The 24,317-nt window shown below is 38.0% G+C and overlaps 1 protein-coding gene across 18 annotated transcripts in view; it reads right to left on the bottom strand.

Annotated features, from left to right (window-relative positions):
* LOC130912782 (potassium channel subfamily T member 1-like) overlaps positions 1-24,317 on the bottom strand; it is a 196,142-nt gene that overhangs the window by 110,368 nt on the left and 61,457 nt on the right. Inside the window, exon 1 of one of the 18 annotated variants that reach the window (XM_057830821.1) lies at positions 4,880-5,448. The exons of 16 other annotated variants lie outside the window; for them this stretch is intronic. In XM_057830821.1, the coding sequence (XP_057686804.1) occupies positions 4,880-5,025 (146 nt within the window). In that variant the 5' untranslated portion in view covers positions 5,026-5,448. Of the gene's footprint in view, positions 1-4,879; positions 5,449-24,317 lie in introns of those variants that run through there. One more of the 18 variants, XM_057830819.1, reaches the window with a different exon arrangement.

Genomic DNA, 24,317 nt, shown 5'->3' with positions numbered 1-24,317 from the left:
TGTATTGATCTTCCTTCCCTGAATCATGTCAATTGGACTTTCAAATGAAAAGACCTTCACTGAGAGAAACTTGATTTGCCATAATTCTGGAGCTTTGTTTCATATTCGGAAAATGTTGCATTAAAGTGTATGGAGGGGAAATATTATTTAATGACAATTGTATAAATGAAACTGGCTTCATCTATCAGCCACCCAGTTATTTTCTGTAAATTTCGTCAGGTCATAGGTGACCCATCGGATTTTTATTAGGGCAAAGAAATTTGTCTGAAACACAATTTTAGCACATTTAAGAGCAGTGATTCACACTACACAAATAACATTTGTTAGTTTTCAATTACTGAATAGGAAGGGAGATTACAAATCTCAACTATATTCACTATACAAGATGTAAGAATCTCAATTTACTCTTTTTTTTATTATAGGCACATCATATCTTGTGATGGAATGACGCTAAAATTCCTTGAATTATCTCACATACATGGCAGTCATATCACAAAACTAATTTGCATCAAATTTCATATTTTCCCCACAAATCGATACAATTTAATAAAACAGTAGAAATTAAGAAATGCAGAAAAAGAAGGAACACAGTGACGTCACCATCACAAAGACCCTTGCATATGGATCACGATACAGGATAATTATGAAATAATTATTTTTTTATCTTGGTACAAAATGTACACTTACTGAAGCACTATAGTGTTTTTACAATAATACAGGTAGTACCTGGGTTACGGCATATCTGACTTGGGTGATTTCGACTTTACAACACTGAAGTCTGGTCTGCCATTTTGTCTCCAGTCGTTTTTTTTTTTGTTTATTTAATGATGTTGACTTTTGTTTTGTGATGCATGCTTTTATTTTGGCACAGGAAGCAGAGATCAAGTAGTACTTCCACACGCGAGGAAAACCGCATGCACACTCGAAGGGGACCCTATTTGCGCACAGGGAGGCACAAATGAGGAAGAGCGCATTTGCTCCTACGAAGAAGTCGCGCAGCCCAGTGAGAAAGAGGGAATAGATTACAGCTGCAAGCCCGCGTGCACATTTGTTGCTTGTAAAACATCCATAGATGCAACACCTGTATATTAGGGCTGACAAACGATTTAAATTTTTAAATCGAGTTAATCACAGCTTAAAAATTAATTAATCATAATTAATTGCGATTCAAACCATCTCTAAAATATGCCATATTTTTCCGTAAATTATTGTTGGAATGGAAAGACATATATACATTCAACATACTGTACATAAGTACTGTATTTGTTTATTATAACAATGAATCCACATTATGGCATTAACATTATTAACATTCTTTCTGTTAAAAGGATCTACGGATAGAAAGACTTGTAGTTCTTAAAAGATAAATGTTAGTACAAGTTATAGAAATTCTATATTAAAACCCCTCTCAATGTTTTCGTTTTTAATAAAATTTCTAAAATTTTTAATCAAAAATAAACTAGTAGCTCGCCATTGTTGACGTCGCCGAGCGGTGACGTCACATGGGCTCCCTGCCGTTTTTCCACAGTGTCTAACTACGTAAGGTAGTGATTAAAATACACTACAAGGTGTCAATGAAGAGTTTTAAATTAGTTAGAAATCAAGCCAATGAGTGTGTTTTGTCCCTCGACTGACGCCGTAGTTCCCTGTTTATTGGTCCATTTGAGTGCTGGCTTCACAACGTAGGAGACCACTGACAGTTTGTATATTGTGACTAAATATTGCCATCCAGTGTATTTGTCGAGCGAAACGACAGCTAAACGAAATGTTTGAATGGTTTGTCCAAAGTCTGAGCCTCATTAATACAGATAGAAGCGCTTTTCTTTTTGTGAACATTATTTTTTTGAGAGATAGGAATATTATTTTTGCTGTGCTTTCACTAAATGATACTTATGTTTGTTGTGAAAGAGTTGGCGAAGCTTATGCCGATAAACGGCGAGGTCCAATGAATGCCTGTGTCCACTCGCCTTTCTGTGCCTCTTAGCTCTCAATGTTCAAAAAACGGCATCATTGTAATCTTTTGGAAGCAATGCTTGAGCGGGTCATTCCGCGTATGCGTTAAATGCGTCAAATATTTTAACATGATTAATATAAAAAATTAAATTACCGCCCGTTAACGCGATACATTTGACAGCACAACTGTATATACCTTTTTTACTGTTTATTGTGCGTTTTCAATTGCGGTCAAAAACTTGGACCGAGTTTATGTGATTATTTTTGATGATGAGCGGACGCTAACTGATACATGCTAATCTTTTGTGTGGATTCTTATTGCTGTATCAGCAGCTAGTTATAAACGCAAATTTGAATTGCTGTTATTGAAGATTAAACTGATTAAATTTCATTTTTAATTTCATTCTGTAAGTATTGATGTCATGAGTAGCTGAATTAAGTCAGCAAACCACACGGACGTCTAACATCGTCATTTCGGAGCTTAGCTTGCTGTCTAGCTAGGACTTATCTACATCTTGGCAAGGACAGTACAACAACGTATAATACATGTTTTTGCATAGTTATTTTGAGATTTGGGGGGAATTCAAGTAGAGCTGTCCTGACTAGTCGACATAGTCGACGTCATCGATGACGTAAATCCGTCGACGAGCACAACATCCCGTCGACGGTTAATGAAGGGTTAAAAAATATATATATATATATGCGTGGAAAGTTCAGAATGTCGGACGCTTGGTATGCAAGCGGGGAAAGCGGCACAAAGCCAAAAAAAAGCGCACCAGAGAGTCCAAAACATTTACTTATTTTTAAAGAAACAAAGGAGGGTACACTGTTGTGTTCTGTCTCCTCAATGCCAAGGTTGGCTGCACGTCGGCCGTGAATGATAACGACAGGAGATTGTAAGTCCATCTAACTAACTAATGACATGTATTATTAAAGTTGCGAAGCCTGTGGCGATATGCAATGAGTCCATTTATCGCATGATAAATAAAAATGAGGGTGGTCATTTTCACGGCTGCGTTTCATCGCTGCGCGTGCGTGTGTCCATTTGTGCGTGCGTGCTGGTGGCATATGAGACTCCAGTTCTTTTCTCTCATCAACACGCTGTAGAATTAAAGTTCAGACATACAAAATAAGAAAACACATCTACATTAAACACTATATATGTTAGCATTGCTACATTGAGGTGAATGGGGAAAAAAGACGACCTACTTTAGCCGGCTACAAAACAGGCAGCCTTCTCCAAAACTTGCAGTTAAAAGGTGACACTTCAAACATGAAAAATTGCTGCTTAACAGCATTTGCAAAAGGAAAAAAATCTATTGCTGACACCACATGCAATCACAAAATGTGCTTTTTTGCGAAGTGTAAAGCTTAAATTAGCGGTTTAGCGAACGTACTTCTGGTGAGCATTTCAAAATAAAAGCATGTCATTCTCGTCATATAAATAACGATTTCCGGAGTTAATCCCACATACTTTAGATTCTACACTAAGAATACCTTTAAAATGACACACTTTATGAAAAGTCTGATTGGCAATGAATAATTATTATAATACTATTATATATAGTACTACAGTATACTATAATATTAATGCTATAGGTATTTTTTTAAGAATTGTTTTGAATCATGTTGGAAAGAAGAAGTCAGTGTTCTGAATCTGTTTACATTCCATTCTTTTGCACAAGTTAATTCTATCAGCATTTGAAGTCATTGTTTATTTGTGATTTACTATTGTTATTTATCTGATTATTTGTACTTCAATAAAGAATTTAAGTGTTCCAAAATGTTTTTGTGAATTGATAAGCGTCAACAAAAATTTCATTGCTAAATTAGTAAAAAAAAAAATTTTTTTTTAATTTTTAAAAAATTATAAGATTAGTCGACTAATCGTAAAAATAGTCCGCTGACTAATCGGGAGAAAATTAGTCGTTTGGGACAGCCCTAAATTCAAGGGTACTTAAAGGGCTCCTTTCGACTTAGGCGGAAATTCGGGTCACGTCGCCATCGTAGGAACGGAACTCTTTCGTAACCCGGGGATTACCTGTATTCTGGCAATAACAATTGCCAGAATACAGATAATCCCCGGTTGCCAGTATTCTGCCCTAAATGTACGTAACCATTTTTTTTACAACAACTGTCCAATTCATTTTAAGATTTTGTGAAAATCAACCCATCACCGTCAATGGCATTGAAACATTACCATTCACTGGTTAGTTGGTGACTTCAGCCAATCCATGATTCTATTGAAAACAAGCACTACAGAAAATAGATAACTCGTTGGATGAACTAATGTATTAATAATATCACACTTAATGCAGTGAATCTCTGCAGGACATATGCCTGCATATGCAATGAGAAAACAGCCTTGAATTGAAGGCTGTTAAACAATAAATGCTCCGTGATGCTGCAGCACTAGAGTTGTGCAGTGCTCTCTGAAACACAGCCAACCCCAAAATAAAGCACTACATTTTATTTATTTATTTTGCAAGTGCAAAAATGATTGCACCAACTTGGGTTGCCTCCGCTTTCAATCTTATGCTATCAGCTTTTCAACAGCATAATCACCCATGGTTTGCATTTGACACTCTAAAGATAAGAAAAAGCCTTTCACGTGGAGATTCATTAATAATGGGAATGCATCACCTATGAAATTATGTAATCACTGAAGACATGCTTTATATGATGTTGGGAGGTGTAAAAAGAGGGCGAAAAAAAGGAATGACAGCAGGTTCCTCTGCAAGCTGCCATGAAATTGCCTCACAGAGACGTTGGGACGTTTTGAGGAGCGTCCGTGCGCAACCGTCACGCTTACGGGGAACGTATTATTAACTGAATATCGATCGGCTGTTCAAGTTACGCTATTATATTTGCGAGGTAAACCGTGCGTTTCTACCTATGTGCCTCATAAACTGCTGCAGCTCTATACCTTTGGCCGACATCGCTCCCAAACGAGTCCACGCTCCTCAGAGGGTTGGATGAGTGGACCCAGGTGGGCTCGGGGGTTTTGCGCACTTCGGTCTTCACGTCTGGGTCGATCTCCGAGGGCGACGGTGTCAGCTTGGCGCCCGCCATGGTTCTCGTTCTAAACGCCCCCCTCCTCACATGCACAACATTGGCTTCCTCGATTCAGTCAGCGCATCTTCGTCTCACTTCCTTGTCGCAAAGGCGGATGTTCTTCGGGGAGAGACTGCGAGGAGCTCCAGCTCGCCTCCTGCTCGTCGAGAGCTTCTCCATCCCTGGTTCAGTGGAGAGGAGCGCAGTCTCCCTGCGTCGTCACAACGTAACGTAGCCAACCAGTCTCTCCAGCTTACGTAACTTGGAATCCTTTTCACGTCTTCGTATTCATTGTGATCGAAGCGTAGCAAACAGCACAGTGAGAAGTTTAGGTCCACACGCGCAGCATCCACATCAATCTTGATTATTTAGACACGCAAAGAACTTTTGTCGTGACAGACGGCTTGAAACGCAAACCATAGGAAAATGAGCAGGTGCATGGCCACATGTTTACATGGCAACCTATGAAAGCAGGTTGGTTCACTAATGCACGACCCAGGATTGCAACTCTGCTCAAATGTTAAAACATTTTCCTCCCAAAAATCCATATCTACAAAAAAAAAAAAAAAAAAAAATTAAATAAAATGAAAAAATAAAAATAACGTTAATCATCATCATCACAAAATAGACCCTTGTTGAATAGCAAGGGCGTAGGTTTGGTCTCAAAATTGGTAGGGACGCTATAACAGCATATACACTTTTTGCTGGGGGCGGGACATTAATTAGACCAAACAGATTGGGTGAACGGGGGTCGGGCAGAGGCGTCGCGTCCCATTAGGCCAGTACTTCTCAAATAGTGGGGCGCGCCCCCCTGGGGGGGGGCGCAAAGCAATGCCAGGGGGGGCGCATGTGACCTCGGGGAACATGTTTTATGTGTTTTTTTTGTTTTTTTTTGCCGTACTGGAATAAAGTGTACTTGCACATCCACTCAGTAGGTGGCAGTGGCGCTCTCATTTTCAGAATGCGCGCAGTATTTTTGAACTAAGGAAGAGCACTCAGCACACACAGACAACAGATATGAAGAGCAGTGTGCCACCGCCGTTTTCGAAAGCCGTTTTCCGACCGGACTCACTCACACAGCGACCCACTGTCTTGTCCGGTTCTAACGTCGCCGCCCGAGAAGTGCCATTTTCGGCTTGGGATCGTCACGACGACTGCCCTCACCTATGGTTCTACCTCGGCCGCCGTGAATGCGCTTTTTTCGTGCCGTTTGCCTTTTAGCTTTGACTTTTAATACAGTGGGTGATGATGAAAGACCACTGTTTACTGTGTCTAAAAATAATTATAGCAGACAGCAAGAAGCCAAATCAATTAAGACGCCACTTAAAGACATTAGACCCCAATCTCATTGTTAAGCCGCTTGATTTTTTCAGTGAAAACGTGCCGAATATTGCCAACAATCGTCCTGCTTTGTCAGTGTTATATCAGTAAGCCAGTGAGCATTGTTAGCATGTTAATTGAAAAATAACTCCACATCATTGCAAAAGAGGTAAATACTGTCAGCAGCAAAAATAAAAACTGTCCTGTCCAAGGACACTACCCCCCCCCCCCCCCCCTTTTATTCAGATTTGTTTTTTCGGTCAAATTTTTTGGCACATTGTCCTCATGAGTGAATGTTTCTAATCAATTTTAATTTGGTATTATTTACTGATTTTATTACATTTTATTTTTCTGTATCAAATGGTCAAAAATGTACCTTGAGTGTATTTTTTAGTTTGGATGTGAATTTTTTTTTTTAATTCAGGCAAATTGATGCACATCAAGTCTTCTCTGTTACAAACAAAACAATGTTTATAATAAAGTTATACTTTATTATAAGTTGATCTATGTTACTTTTTTTCTTTATTAGAAAAAAAGGACACAATGTTCGGCAGATGCGTATTTATAATAGTAATTTTATAGACAAATGATACTATTTACAGTGGCGGCAGAGAGTTTGGGGGGGCGCGAAACATTTACGTCTTCCTTGGGGGGGCGTGACAGAAAATAATTGAGAAGCACTGCATTAGGCAAACCAGGCAATTGCCTAGGGCCCCCAACCAGCAGGGGCCACCAGAGGGCCAACAGATTTAGCACACGCAGCGTTACAGGACTGTCAGTGCGACAAGTGTAGGGAGTGTTTCAATACCATGGAATTATTTGGTAGATCATCTCACGAATTTGTTATCAATCCCAATCATCACTAACCATGTCACATAGATTATACATGATTAAGAAAGTCCAATCAGCTATTAATTCCACATGATTGTTTAAAGAGTGACTCACCAAGTACTCTCTGAAAAGTCCTTGCCAAGTTGTTTTATGTTGATTTTCACAGGCAAGTTCATTATTCATGTGACTACTTAAAGAAATGGTGATTTTTCAAAAAAGTCTATTAATGGGTCTATCGTATTCCTCGTCAAATACGCTATATGAAAAATATAACATATAAGCATCTAAAATGATCATAAACGATTTTATTAGCAATTTTAATACTCCTTTTAGCAAGGTTCCTTGGGTATGCGTACGTTCCCATAGCAACCAGTCCTGTTATTGTCCTACGTCACAAGTGCTGCGTATTCTGGGAGCGAGAATAGGCGTAAGGCGCGCATTTTAAGCAGAGGACGGCCACCTGTTAAAATGTGTGCGTCCATGAACAAATAAGTAAATCCATATGAGTCAGAGTAAAGTGCTTAGTTTTCCCCACTTTCATGGCCAAGATGACCACACGTGCACGCAGCGCGTACTCGCACCCCCTCACCTTTGTGTTCATTATATTGCGCAAGTATGTATGTGTGTCACGTGACTCAGAAGGGCCCCATGTTGCTTGTTGCCTGGGGCGCCCGGGGACCCCTGCGACGTGTCTGGGGTCAGGGCTATATACATTTCTCACAAATTTGCTGATGTGAGTAAAAATGAAAAAACGTTCAAACTTATTTTCAAGGGAGAAAATGGAGGAAATCCCCCTTTCTTTATATAAAGGAAATTTACAGTGGTTGTGTTTTTGTGTTTTTTTTTCTTCTGGGGGTTAAAGAAATGTCTGCGTAGGCTGCAAAAAAAAAAAAAAAAAAAATTAAATGAATAATGGAGAAAATATATTTTAATTAATGAATAAATGCACAGTTGAATTAATGTTAATGGTAGAAACCACATACAGTAGAGGAGGAATGTAAGCTGCAGGTTGGCAAATTCACACGATTAATGTTATGCTAGCTGTGATGCAGGTCGGACTTTCAGTAGCATAATTACTGGCGTGTTCCCCACCTCCACAACATTGACGTCTACAATGGCTGCTGCTGGCCAAAAAAAAAAAAAAAAAAAAATCTAATATCCCTCGTCTTTAAAGGGGTTTGAGGAGGCGTCATCTTGACATATACAGTGCCCTCCATAATTATTGGCACCCCTGGTTAAGATGTGTTTTTTAGCTTCTAATCATCTTTTTTTAAATTCAAATAATATGGGACCTTAATGGAAAAAAAGAGAAAAATCCAACCTTCAATACAAGTCCATTTATTCAGTGGGGAAAAAAATCCCACATAAAGAAATAATTATTTGACATCAAATAATGTGTGTCTCAATTATTAGCACCCCTGGTGTTAATACTTTGTACAACCCCCTTTTGCCAACAAAACAGCACCTAATCTTCTCCTATAATGTTTCACAAGCTTGATTTTGTGTCTGGTGAACCATTTCTGTGTAGATTTCGCCATATGTTTAGGGTCATTGTCTTGCTGAAAGACCCAGTGACAACCCATCTTCAGCTTTCGTGCTGAGGTGCTTTTCAGCATGTGCATCTTTCGTGGCACGCCAGACCCACTTAGAGTGTTTGTTGCCAAAAAGCTTAATCTTGGTCTCATATGACCAAAGCACACGGTCCCAGGCTTCAACTGGGACCGTGTTGAAGATGAGACCAAGATTGAGCTTTTTGGCAACAAACACTCTAAGTGGGTCTGGCGTGCCACGAAAGATGAGCATGCTGAAAAGCACCTCATACCCACTGTGAAGTATGGGGGTGGGTCAGTGATGCTGTGGGGCTGTTCGCTTCCAAAGGCCCTGGGAACCTTGTTAGCGTGCATGGCATCATGAATGCTTTGAAATACCAGGACATAAACATATGGCCAAATCTACACAGAAATGGTTCACCACACACAAAATCAAGCTTGTGAAACATTATAGGAGATTAGTTGCTGTTTTGTTGGCAAAATGGGGTTGTAGAAAGTATTAACACAACACCAGGGGTGCTAATAATTGTGACACACATTATTTGATGTCAAATAATTATTTCTTTATGTGGGATTTTTTTCCTCACTGAATAATTGCACTTGTATTGAAGGTTGGATTTTTCTCTTTTTTTCCATTAAGGTCACATATTATTTGAATTAAAAAAAAATTTTTTTTAGAAGCTAAAAAAACACATCTTAACCAGGGGTGCCAATAATTATGGAGGGCACTGTATATTTCTGTAGGGGTTGTGTGAGTGTGCATGTGTTTGTTCTAGTCATCAGCCAATCAAACGTGCATTGCGGGGGAAAAAAATATACCGGCACATTCAGCAAGTGAAAAAGGGTAAATATAAGTCAGAACATATTGAAAATACACTAATTCACTTACTGTAATAATGGAAGGGTCAATTCTATTCTTACAACATATGGGAAGACAAAAAATATTATTATTAATAATTATCATCAATTATAATCATTATATAATTCAAATAAGGTTGCTTAAAAGATGGTGGGGACAATTTCACCATCCTGAAAAGTTGCTAGTGTTATGCCCCTACTGTCCCTATGCAAACCTACACTCTAGTTGAATAGGTATAATGGCAAGTTTACGTGAATAATCAGGTTATGATGGAAAACTAAAAAAAAAAAAAAAAAACATAAGTTAATGCATTCATCTAAAATTTTTTTTAAAATTACCGTAATATTGGGACTATACCCCACTAATTTTCCCCCCTCATTTTGAATCCTGCAGCTTATTGTCCAGTGCAGCTTATTTGTTGATTTATTTTGGTTAATAGGTAACACTTTATTTGACAGTGGTGTCATAAGACTGTCGTAAGACCGCCATAACAATGACATGACACTATCATGGGCATTACTGAATGCTTATGACAGACAGTCATTAAGTGTCATCCGGCAAATTATGTCACTAACTAGAGGTGTGCATCGACACCGCCCTCACGATTCGATTCGATTACGATTCGGAAGGCCACGATTCGATTCGATTCGATTCGATTCAGAGGGTCACAATTCGATTCGGTTCGATTCGGCAATGCATTGCGATGCATTAAAGCCTGGGATGCATTAAAATTCTAAAGCAAAGCATATTTTTTGTGAATCATGAGCCAACACAAGCGGACAGACATTAAACAACTTTTTATTGGCTCTTGTGTCACTCCTGGTTGAAGTCAAATGAAAATAGTATACTTTCATATATATCTTTAAAAAAAAAAAAAAATCAGATCACAGCATTTAATTAGTGCTTATAATTTTTACACACAGTAGCAGCCTTTCACACAGTGCAACATCTGAACTCCTGTGCAAAATCAGTAATAACAGTCACTGTATTTTAGTCACAACGACCCATCAATAAAAATATTCAAGTAAATATTAAAGAAAACGACAAAGAAAATATTGTAGTGCAGCAGCATCTTTATCGCAATATCAATCCAGGGATCAGTTCAGTTGCAAACAAAACATCAACTAAATTGCAATGTAGAACAAAAGTAAAATGTAGGCCTAGCCAATCTTATATCTATAATATTTCTCGCTCCCTCTTTCTCCGTTTCAGCCATTGTTATGTTATGTCCTATCTCTCTGCTCTCTCAATTAGAACTGCGCTTGTCTGTGACGTTACTCCGGTAAGGAAGCGGATTTGGGTTCCTCGTCCCCCCTGCGTAGAGGTTAGATCTTGTGCCCGAACCCGACCCGACCTGAAATGTTAAGCATTCACGTTTCGGTGGGTCGGGTCGGGCCGCCGCGCCGGACTAATACAGTATTTAAAAAAAATAAATAAATAAATGCGCAGAGGGCTGTGGCGCAGCCCTCTTTTTCTTCTTCTCCTCCCGTTATTTCGTTGTGTGAATGCTTTTATAATTCTCATAAATATATGTAGACTATTTAAATATTGAGTAAACTTGCGTTTTTTTCCTGCCAACTGAGAATTCGTTACGAAAGACACTTTTATTTACGCACACAAAGGCAAATGTGATCCTTTTGAATCTTCTCCTCTGTGTGTCTGTAAAACCGTTTTTTTAAATCAAACTTTCCCAGCGTTATTTCGTTGTGTAAATGCTTCTATAAATTTCATAAAAATATGTAGACTATTTAAATATTGAGTAAACTTGCGTTTTTTTCCTGCCAACTGAGAATTCGTTACGAAAGACACTTTTATTTACGCACACAAATGCAAATGTGATCCTTTTGAATCTTCTCTTCTGTGTGTCTGTAAAACCGTGTTTTTTTTTTGTTTTTTTTTTAAAATCAAACTTTCCCAGCGTTATTTCGTTGTGTATATGCTTCTATAAATTTCATAAAAATATGTAGACTATTTAAATATTGAGTAAACTTGCGTTTTTTGTCTGCCAACTGAGTATTTGTTAGGAAAGACACTTTTATTTATGCACACAAAGGCAAATGTGATCCTTTCGAATCTTCTCCTCTGTGTGTCTGCAAAACCGTGTTTTTTTTTATATTAAACTTTCCCAGCGTTATTTCGTTGTGTAAAGGCTTTTATAACTCTTATAAAAATATGTAGACTATTTAAACAGTGAGAAAACCTGAAGAAATGAAAATAAATTGCTGCTGCTGCTGCGTTTTTTTTTTTCCGCATCACTCGGCTCAGGCATGCAAATCTATAGTTAATTGATCTGGCCAGTCGGGCTTCAATACCAACGGGCCGTGTCGGGTTGGGCTGGAATTTTTTAGGCCCGATCTAACCTCTACGGGCTTGCTTTGAATGTAAAGTAGCTCTCTCTACAGGTAAACATGAGAATAACAATACAAATGGGGAAACCAAATCCATTGCATCACCGGAATTGCGCAGGGAAGATTTTTGAACGTACTTATATATTTTAAAATGCGCTGAATCGATTCAGCGTGTTGCCCGCATCGAATCAAATCGTCCCTGCCCCGCATCGGGATGCATCGCCGCATCGATTATTGTTGACACCCTTATCACTAACACTCCATTTATGGCCAGCTCAGATGTTTTACACATATTCAAAAGTGAGATCATTTGCCGGATGACGCTAAATGACATCTGTTATGAACATTCATTAATGCTCATGACATTGTCATGTCATGGTTATGATGGTCTTATGACAGTTTTATGGCGCCACTGTCAAATAAAGTGTTACCAAATAAGATAACTAGCAATTAATGAAACAACTGGAACAGTAACTGAAGAAATAATTAGCACAGAACATGAATTTTGATTGTTATTTACAACTGTAGCGCCGCAATGAATGCTAGGAGGCATGTTGGGCGACAACAGTGTTAACAACAGGTGAGATCAGAGGTTGACTGTCTCCCCCAAGAGAGCAGTGATGGTCAAATGAAGCTCCTTGAAGCAATGATGGTTATCATGGTGGTTCATTTGGTCTTATGACAGTCTTGTGATGCTGCTGTCAAATAAATGGTTACCAGTTGATATCTTTTGGTTCAAATATCCCATGATACAGTGAGGACAGCTGCGGCTTATGCAGCTTGTCTATGAACAAATGTTGTTTTCATGTCAAATTTGATGTGTGGCGGCTTATAGTCAGGAGCGTTTTATAGTCTGAAAATTACGGTAAATAATTTATAAACACCCTGCTGATTGCTCATTGCCACTTAGCATGACTAAAAGGAAGTTGTGTTTTCACAGTGCATTAATCCCCCCCGAAAAACACCAATTGGAATTGAAAATAGTTAAAAATAAATAAATAAAAGAACAATCAGCATGAGTTTTCAAAAAAATAAAATAAAATAAAAAATATCCATCCATCCAACTGTCCCCTAAAACTGGGATGCGTAAATACATTTATCGTCACTAACATACATTAGCCTTATTTTAGTATAATAATTATGTGCACAATGGATTGTTAAAATAGATACACTTTTTTTTTTTAAATGCAAGTTCCTACAAGAAAATGTGTGAAAACTTTTGAGAAAAAAAGTCACAGACTGAATTTATGATGTGAAAAGGGGGAAAGGACCGGCCCCTAAAGTTGCTTTGAATGCACTGAAACAATGACTGAATGTCCTAATAGTCGTAATTATTATGAAGGTGGTATGTGCTGTACAGTGTTGTTAATCTTACTTCAAAAAGTAGTTAGTTACAAACTCAATTAGTTTTTGGGAGAAGTAACTCGGTTATCTCATTGTAAGAGTATTTAGTTGTTCAGTAAAGGAACTGATGTTACTTTTCATGTAATATACATTTTTACATTATATCTTCTGGAACATCTTTCACATCAACAATGTTAATGTTAACTGATGGAACTGATTTTTTTCACCCCTCCCTCAACAAAAACCTAGTTCAGATGTTTTACATTTTTTTAAAATTCACCTACTTAAGGGTTAACGGTATACAACTTTAACTTTCAAAAGCTGTGAGAAAAAAAAACTTTTTGTTTTTCAGGTTGTACTGAAACCGCACTGAACCATGAACTATGTGTTGTCACACCCCTAATTTATATAGATATATTTTTCAATATGCAGGTGAGGCTTTGAATCTCCTACCTCTCCTGTCTTTGCGCTAGTTGTTTTGATTAAAAAAATAACATACAAGGTTCATGGATACATCATTCAAGAAAATTTTAGGGCAATTTTGATCAATAGAAACTGACGTTTCTGGAGAAATTACTATGGGGCTTTGCTGTGCCAGATACAGATCTATCAGTGACCTGTTGATTTGGGGACATTTTTTGGACACTTCCTGTTGATATCCGGTCACTTCCTGTTGATTTGGGGACATTTTTGGGACCTGTCTTGTTAATATTAGGTCACTTCCTGGACATACCATCTTCATAATTAGTAGGACTGATAATTCAACATTCAGTCATTGTTTCAGTGTGTTCAAAGCAACTGCTCAGGGCTGGTCCCTTCCTCTTCCTCAAATATATATTTCGATTCCTGGACTGGCAAAACAGTAAGTCTCACTAAGAAAGTAGGCATGTGCCGGTTACCGGTTTCACGGTTTACCGCGGTGTGAAAACGTTGCGGTTTCAAAACCACTAAAATTTTCTGTCAGACCGTAGTACGGTATTCGCCATTTTTCATGTGTCAAAAATGCTGCCAGAAGTGGCGTGGCGCGGCAGCGCTCACCCCCTCCCGTTTGTTTCTGTGTGAAAGTGACGCTAAACAGCAAGCAAACCCAAAAACAAATACTCCAATCATAAGTCGTTCTTTTCTTCAATTTATTGAGCTCTCAAATCGTGGTAAGTGTAATATACAAAATAAATACATTTAAAACGTTGTACAATTGTATTTTGCCATGTGTGAGACATGAGTAGCTTCAACAGATTAGCACCATGGAAAAGTTCGCTAAAAACAAAACACACATTTTCCTTTTAAATTCGATATACGCACTAACTAAAAGCTTACAAAGATGAATGTTAGCCTAGGCTTAGCTGGAAGAGCAACTTCGTCGAGTGTTACAGCCGCAGAGTGAGAAAACAAGCTTGATTTGCTTGAATGAAGGGGGGGGGGGGGGGGGGGGTATAGCATCAAAGATCGTTAATTGCCGAAAGATGATCTTGCCCTAAGCACAAATCCACGTTTGTTAGCTCAAGAAGAGGTCTCACTCCCAATGTTTTTTTTTTTTTTTTTTAGATGAAACCTTTCCACAACAATATTTACATTTTAACTAACTTTTACATTTTTAACTAACTTATACTAACTTGTACATTTTTAACTAACTTATTAACTTATGAATTCTTTATGTTCTTTTTAACACAAAGGCATGACCAGATTTGACACAGTGGCTGAAAATGGCAAAACTTCACTTGAGCTTTTCCACCCTCAATTAAAAAAAATAAAAATTAAAAAAAAAAAAGTCATGCAGTATACATTTTTTAAAAATTTATTCAGAAGTGTTTTTACTTTTTTACAGAAATTATTTTGTTCTTGCTCTAATCTTAAGCAACTTGAACTGTGGCTGTGGGTATAGTCTATTAGTTATATTTTAATTTTATTTAAAATGTTGTTGTTTTTTTATTGATAATGTATTTCTTTTAACAATATATTCATGTTCCAATTTGCAACTATGTTCTGAAAAACAAAAAAAAATCCTGTTCAATGGAAAAAAGTTTTTTTTTTTAACCCATACATCTCAAAATAACACATTTTGTAGCTATAATTGCAATACCGTGATACCGTGAAACCGCGGTATTTTTGCTCACGGTTATCGTACCGTCAAAATCTCATACCGGCACATGCCTATAAGAAAGTAAGAAAAATATGGTGATCCTTTCCTAAGGTGGTAAAGTGACCAAGTGTTTATTTTGTCATAACGCAAATTCAGTCTGTTACTGTTTTTCTCAAAAGTTTTCACACAATTTCTGGACTTGCCTTGCATTTTTTAGAAATTTGTTTCTATTTCTAAAATGTAGTTGAAGGTAGTATGACACCAACCTGGTGAGCTTCACCTCCATGACAGATCCCTTCCCCCTCCTCAGGACACCGAACAGTTAGTTCCCTTCCCCCTCCTCAGGATACAAATTCGGTCGGTTACTGTTTTTCTCAAAAATTTGCACACATTTTCTGGTAGTTCAGACACAGTGGCCACAATTCATGCTGCATGCCCCTGATTCAGTACATCTAAACAACAGACACAATTCCTGCCCTACACTCAAATTGCAGTTCTAAAACACTTTTTTTTTCAAAACAATGTACAAATTTGAGCCATTTTTTCCTGTGGTTGTGTGGACAATAAGAGAAATTTAAACAAAGGAGCTAGGCACATTATAGCCTGCCGTCGTCAGCTAATCCCTCAGGTCGAGCAGTTTATTCAACAAAGGAGGTTGATTGCCGTCAGTCGTCATCTTGGAATGTGATGGCAAAAAGGCTCTGGTCAATCATTCATATGTATATCGCATAGTCCCAGGAAAACTAAAAAAAATTAAAAAAAAAGACTTGATATCCTTCCAACGAGTGCAATATAGAGGACAGAGGGTGTATTAGAGGTACATTTGTGTGTGTTTTGTATAGCACTCATAGCTTTGATTTGATAGTTTTAATTTGCTGTGATAACTCTTGTTTGAATCCTGTGCATCAATAACTACCAGGAAGAAAAGACAAACATAAACTCTGTCAGACGCTTACTTCAGTTTTACATTTGATCCTGATTCGGTGTTGTATTTTCTACAGGCATCACAAACATACCGTTATAACAAATATGCTGGCATATACACGCTGCATAGATACTGTCAGAAATATTTTTTCCAACAGTAAAATTGTAAAACAACACATAATAATAAAAATGTGCAAAACCCCATTAATGTAGCTTGACTTGAACTGACACAAACTCACATGAATAGTTCATCCGTTTGGGCTGCGTACCAACACAATATATGTCGAGTGGTTGCACTTCCATATGAACGGCTCTTGTCTGTCAGACAACGACTTGCCAATTCACAAGCACTTGGGTCATTTTGGCCAGCTCTGGGTTTTTCCGGGGTAGAGGCCAAATCGGCCATTGCTTGGGACTATTAGGAGTACAGCAATTCTCTGGGACTTCTAGTGTTAATTCATTCCAGGACCTTGTTTGGAAGTCGAAATGGTCTTATGTTGAGCAGGATTTTCCCATAAGAATACATTATAATTCCAAATAATTCATTCCACAGTCTGAAAACTTACACCAAATCCTTAATAAATACCACAATAATAATTGACACCTTAACTTATAAAGACTGGCGAACGGAGGAGGACCGTCGAGATGCTAGACATTCTACAGCCGTATTGTCGAGCCATTTCACGAACGTGCACACCATGCTCGTATTTTCCATCTTCGTTTCAATGGTAAGCATCGCCTTTTTCCTTTTTTACCTGCACAAACCTTCATGGAATCCATGTTGATTTCTCTCACATGAAAATCTGCAGTGTGTCCGTCTTGCAGGAAAACACAGAAACTGCAGCACTTTCATAAATAATCGTATTTCGAGCATGTCGTGATGTAGAAACAAATGGCGAGTCATATTTTACTTCGGATGTCGAAAAGATCCTGTGTCAAAGCGATCGTACAGTATGTTGAGGTACCGCTGTATTTTGTTTATTTTTCATTGATGCGATTTCTGAAAAATTACAATACTGTAAATCACAAGTTACTCAGTAACTGAATACCTATCTCAGGGGCCGATTGTAGGTACTAAATAAAGAGACAAACATCCATTCAACCATGCAATCCTGGCCTCCCCATGTGGAGTAGGGGTGTGACAAAATAACGAAATGGCGATATATCGTGATACTTTGTATCCCAAAAGGTTATCGGTATGCTCCTGTCAAGAATCGAAATATCGTTTTAAAAAGGTGTCAATGTTAAGAAAAAAAAAAGGAACCATCAAGTTGCTACCAAAATTTTCCACTATAATCGTGTCTCAGTTATTATCAGTTATTATCAGTGTTAGCTAATGCTGCCATTGACGGTGCTCGACGCCCAATCCACTTAGACTGAGAACGTTCGTTCATTCACAGTCATTCGGTCCGACTTTCGGGGCATTTACAGGTCACTTGCTGTTCATTTTAGGGCATTTACAGGTCATTTCCTGTTGAGTTTGAGTCACTGCCTAGTCATTTGGGTGATTCCCAGGTCGCTTCCTGTTCTGTAACTCAAAATAAAAAGGAAGTGACCCATAAAATACCCCCAAATCAACAGGAAGTAACTGAAAATCAACAGGTGAATGACCTTAAATAGCCCAAAATTACCTCATTCCCGCATTGGCTGCCACTGACGGCAAAACGTTCAATCCGTTTGAAGAGGGAGTTCAAATGGATTGGATGTCTACTAGTGATAAACTCATTCCAATTCACAGCAGACACTTGTTTTTCTGTTTATTAGTTGTTTGTAGAAAATCCTAGACCAATGTATTGATAATCGTCGTATCGCCATATCGTCAGGTCATCGTTATCGTGAGCTTTGTATCGCAAATTGTATCATATCGTGAGGTACCAAGAGGTTCCCACTCCTAGTGTGGAGATTGCATTTCCCCACCATGCTTGCCTGGGTTTTCTCCCAGATATTCCGGCTTCCTCCCACATCCCAAAAACATGCATGGTAGGTTGATTGGACACACCAAATTGTCTGTAGGTGTAAGCGTCTGCATGAATGGTTGGTTGTATGTGCCCTGCGACTGGCTGGCAACTAGTTCAAGGCGTACACTGCCTCCTGCCTGTTGTTAGCTGGGATAGGCTCCAGCACCCCTGCGGCCCTAGTGATGATGAATGGTTCAGAAGATGCATGAACAACAAATCACACGCACACCAACCCGCAATTTAGAGTCTCCAAATAAACCTGCAATGCATGCATTTGAAACGTGTAAGGAAAGCAGAGTATCTGGAGAAGACACACAGTCACGGAGAGAACATGCAAAACTGAAGTTCTTCCCCACTAAAAATTACAGTAATAAAGCCACCTATTTACTTTTAATTCTGTATAACCTAATTAGGGTCAGCAGTGAGCTGGAGCCAGATCCAGCGAGCTTTGCACTGTCAATCAAAAGTGAGCGGATCATTTGAAAGGCAGAATTTCCCCGACATCTGTGTCTCTGTGTCCAGCTTTCATATAATTTTAGAGGTTTTGTACCACAAGACACCAGGATAGAGAAGTTGAGTTAATTGGATAAACATGAACATGTTAGAAATGGTTTCCAGTAGTTGCACTAATTGCCAATGTGGGAAGAAAAAGGAAGCGTGAGCAAAATGAAGCATAAATAAGAAAGAAACAGAGACAGACAGAAACAAAGATACAAAGAACAATGCTGCATTTTAAAGAATGTGACCTGCATGCAATTTACTATTAGAAACAAAGATACAAAGAACAATGCTGCATTTTAAAGAATGTGACCTGCATGCAATTTACTATTACAAGTGGGTAGAGCAAAAACAATAGACAGATGCACTGATTGGAGCAGAGAGACATTTAGTGGCGTGAGGGAGAACTGCAGATTGAGAAGCATTTAGGAGCATCTGATTAAAAAGACAATGTTCAACACACTAAAGGCTAAATGCATTCTACAGCTAATGACACAGGTGGCAGTAGAGCCTCTGTTTTGCCTCACATAGACCACTAGAGAAAATGGATTTAGTTAATGAAGTGCCAAATAAAAATGCTTTTTAGATTGCGTGCAACCCATTCTGAACCCATCTCAAAATTAAGGTCTGAAGCCTAGTTTGAAGGTAGGAAAACAAACACGTTTGTATATGGCCACCCTTCGCATGTGTGGGTAGGTAGGTCCCTGAAAAAAACGTCCTCTTCTTCATGTCAAGACCTGGAAGTGCAATGACGTCTGCAGTTTTGTTTGGAAGCACCACATCTCCCTTGATAAACTTGTGACGGGGCAAATAATCTAATCACAATCAGTACACCCCACAAAGCTCCATATTCATGCAGAAGCTACATGCGCCATGCAGCAGATGGGTAATGAGAGCTGCGATGATGCCTCCACTGTCAAAACATATTAAGGCAACAAGCTGGCGCTGCTGTGGGCGAGCAGCAGAAGTCGCGCCAGTGCCACTGGCTACAGCTTGTACACGATACAGACACACAAACACAGCACACATGAGACTCCACTGCGGTTTTACCATTAGCCTTTCTTCTCAGAAAATGGTCCTAGTAGCCATTTATTGGTTGTAACCTTATGTTCTTCTGAAATGAAAAATGCTAGAAGGAATGTTCACTACAGGTGTATTTTTTTCTCCATAGATGTGAATGTGAGTGGGAATGATTATCTGACTTTAAGGGAGTTGAACTGACAAGTGGAGCGATTTAGGTAGATGTGAATAGAAAAACCTTTACAACGGTTCCATAAATTTGCGGATTATAAACCTCTACTTTTCCCCCCTCATTTTGAAACCTGCGGTATAGTCCTGTGCAGCTTATTTATTGACTTATTTGGGTTAATAAGTAACACTTTATTGGACAGCGGCATCCTAACACTGCTGTGAGACCGTCATAATTGTGACATAACACTATTATGGGCATTATTGAAGCCTTATGACGGATGTTATTCATTATCATCTGGCAAATTATATCACTAACTCCATTTATGTCCACCTCGGATCTTTTACATCTATTCAAAAGTGAGATAATTTGCCGGATGACCCAAAATAACATCTGTCATAAGCATTCATTAATGCTCATGGCAGTGGCATGTCATATTTATGACTGTCCTATGACAGTTGTATGGCACCACTGTCAAATAAAGTGTTAAAGAATACCAGAGCTAGCAATTAATGAACCAACTGGAACAGTAACTGAAGAAATAATTAGCACAGAAAATGAATTTTGATTGTTTTTACATCTGTAGCGCCACAATGCATGCTAAGAGGCATGTTGGACGACAACAATGTAGACAGCAGGTGGCGGCAGAGGTTGACTGTCTCCCCCAAGGGAGCAGTGACGGCCAAATTAAGCAATGAAGAAGCTTTGCAGCCATTTGGTCCAAGCATAGTGGTTCATTTGGTCTAATGACAGTCTTATGATGCTGCTGTCAAATAAAGTGTTACCAGTTAATATATTTTGGTGTAAATATCCTATAATACAGTGAGGACAGCTGCGGCTTATATTCCAGTGCTGCTTATCAAGGAACAAATACTGTTTTCGTTTCAAATTCTGTGGGTGCGCCTTATAGTCAAAAAATTACGGTACTATGTTGTCCAGACTATAGGTACTCACACTGTCTTCCCCTTCAAAGTTTTTTGATCAGCCTGTTTGATGTTAAAAATGAATTTTACTTTGCCCAAAAATTTTATTTAACACTGCCGACCACGGAATAAACTTTACCCACGCCACGACCAGCCGCTAGAAGGAAACTCTTGGCTTGTTGTAGTATAATCGATTTGGAGGTGTTTGATTGAATTTATGAAGTTCTATGTGCTATTTCATTTCTATTGATTGTTTTTGCAGGCCTCGGCTTTTTTCAACCCTTCAGAGGGAGTCATCGAAGTTACACAAGTAGTAACCCCAACAGCAGAAAGGTTTTAAAAAGCTTTAACTTGATAAAAAAAAAATCATCAATAAAGTGCCACACAGAAATTAATAAAATTAATTGCATATTAGTTTGAAAATCAACTGGAGCCACCGTATTTTTACACGAGTTACTTCTGTCTGCCCAATCCTACCTTGATTGACTGAAACGACAAATCTGAAACTCACTCGAATGCAATGCGTTTAACCGCTTCTGAGACGCGTCCGAAATGCCCGATCTGCAACTGGTGTGCACTCGCTGCTCGGCTTTCGGCATCCGGTATGCTTTATAGTCTGAAAAATGTGTTATGTTTTGTTTTGTTTAAATCAGCATTATTGCAAGCTTTGTAACATGTTTTCATTAGTTATTGAACCAGTAATTGGCTGCCATTGAGGGTGATAGATGTATAACTGGCAGGGGCAGACAGTCCTTCAAGTCAAAATTAATTGGATGTCCATCGTCATCGACGGCAGCGAATGAGTTATATGTAAAATAATTATCGGCTATGGCTTTCTAAATTGTTGTTAAAATTACATAATGCTCAAGATAAAATATGTCCCCAGAGGAGAGGCTCACTGTTGCACCATGTTTCTCTCTCTCGCCCTTTTCTAAATAAAAATGCATTCATGTGTAATGAACAAATGAGGATTTATTAATTCTGGACCATTTTCATGATTGCTTCTTCTTGGTAAAAGCCAAACAGATAAATCATCTCACAGTGTATGGAAGAAGGTTACGGCAGATTTTACACACACTGCCACAATACAGCTAGTCTTCATCTTTAGTCCATAGACGGAGTTTGATTTTTGGGGCAGGGGGGGCACAACATGTTGATGACCCCGAAATGCAGTGTCAGCAATAAAATTAACATTGGTGTCGTGCCAATGTAGTTACCCCAGTCAAAATTGTATCCCCCTGGGCGGAGCCATATGGAGGTAGATTTGTTTCTTTATTATTCAATCCAAAAAAAAGTTGCTTCAATCAAAATATGTATTTTCAACCCCAAAAAAAAGTCGCTTCAATGAAAAAAAATGTGTTTGAATGCAAAAATAAATTTGAAGCTCGAAAAACTAAAAAAAATGCATATGAAAGTCTTTGATTTTTTGGGGGGGGATTATGGGATTGGGAAGTTTTTTTTTTTTCAATTGAAGCAATGTTGAGTTGTGTTTGGGCCCCATTTTTGCTAAGACATTTTTGTGTTTATTATTGAATCAAAAATAAGTTGCTTTAAAAAAGTATAGATTTTTAAGAAAAATCACTTCAATCAAGAAAAGAAAAATCATTTTTTGAATGCGAAAAAATATTTAGGGTTTATAAAATTGAAAAAGTTTTCTTTGATTGAAGCAATCCTTTTTGTGTTTGTGCCATATTATGATTTGGATATTTGTGTCTAAATCTTTCATCCGCAAAAAAGTTGCTTGAATCAAAAAAAATATATTTTCAATAAAAAAAAATATATGTATATTTTTAAATATATATATTTTTAATTATATGAAAAGCAAATGACGGTCTAAGGTGCTCGAAAAATAATTTTGACCCATTATAAAAATATAATATATATAAATATTAGGGTTGTCAAAATTATCGCGTTAACGGGCGTTAATTAATTTTTTAAATTAATCACGTTAAAATATTTGACGCAATTAACGCATGCACTGAATGAGCCGTTCTCGCATTGCCTCAAACAGATTTCAATGACGCTGTTTATGGACATTAAGAGTGAAGAGAATGCCACCGGCCGCTTGGGGGCAGCGCAGCGCCGTTCCATACTAATGTTATTCCTTCTAATAGTGGGAGAATTAGTAGTTGTGAGTAGGCATGTGCCGGTTACCGGTTTCACGGTTTACCCCGGTGTGAAAACGTTGCGGTTTCAAAACCACTAAAATTTTCCGTCAGACCGTAGTACGGTATTCGACATGTTTCATGTGTCAAAAATGCTGCCAGAAGTGGCGTGGCGCGGCAGCGCTCACCCCATCCCGTTTGTTTCTGTGTGAAAGTGACGCTAAACAGCAAGCAAACCCAAAAACAAATACTCCAATCATAAGTCGTTCTTTTCTTCAATTTATTGAGCTCTCAAATCGTGGTAAGTGTAATATACAAAAATAAATACATTTAAAACGTTGTACAATTGTATTTTGCCATGTGTGAGACGTGAGTAGCTTCAACAGATTAGCACCATGGAAAAGTTCGCTAAAAACAAAACACACATTTTCCTTTCAAATTCGATATACGCACTAACTAAAAGCTTACAAAGATGAATGTTAGCCTAGGCTTAGCTGGAAGAGCAACTTCGTCGAGTGTTACAGCCGCAGAGTGAGAAAACAAGCTTGATTTGCTTGAATGAAGGGGGGAAAAAGGCATAGCATCAAAGATCGTTAATTGACGAAAGATGATCTTGCCCTAAGCACAAATCCACGTTTGTTAGCTCAAGAAGAGGTCTCACTCCCAATGTTTTTTTTTTTTTTAGATGAAACCTTTCCACAACAATATTTACATTTTAACTAACTTTTACATTTTTAACTAACTTATACTAACTTGTACATTTTTAACTAACTTATTAACTTATGAATTCTTTATGTTCTTTTTAACACAAAGGCATGACCAGATTTGACACAGTGGCTGAAAATGGCAAAACTTCACTTGAGCTTTTCCACCCTCAAAAAAAAAAAAAAAAAAAAAAGTCATGCAGTATACATTTTTTAAAAATTTATTCAGAAGTGTTTTTACTTTTTTACAGAAATTATTTTGTTCTTGCTCTAATCTTAAGCAACTTGAGCTGTGGCTGTGGGTATAGTCTATTAGTTATATTTTAATTTTATTTAAAATGTTGTTGTTTTTTTATTGATAATGTATTTCTTTTAACAATATATTCATGTTCCAATTTGCAACTATGTTCTGAAAAACAAAAAAAAATCCTGTTCAATGGAAAAAAGTTATTTTTTTTAACCCATACATCTCAAAATAACACATTTTGTAGCTATAATTGCAATACCGTGAAACCGCGGTATTTTTGCTCACGGTTATCGTACCGTCAAAATCTCATACCGGCACATGCCTAGTTGCGAGACGTTTATGCTGTTGCTTTGTGCCCCACACATATTTCGGTAAGTTTGCTTTCTTTTAGTGGCAATTATGTGTCTCTTGTTGTATTTTGGGTAAGATA

Source organism: Corythoichthys intestinalis, chromosome 3 (assembly GCF_030265065.1).
Source record: "Corythoichthys intestinalis isolate RoL2023-P3 chromosome 3, ASM3026506v1, whole genome shotgun sequence".
Taxonomy (NCBI): Eukaryota; Metazoa; Chordata; class Actinopteri; order Syngnathiformes; family Syngnathidae; genus Corythoichthys; species Corythoichthys intestinalis.
The sequence above is the reverse complement of the archived record's forward strand: the minus strand, read 5'-3'. Positions and strand labels throughout refer to the sequence as shown.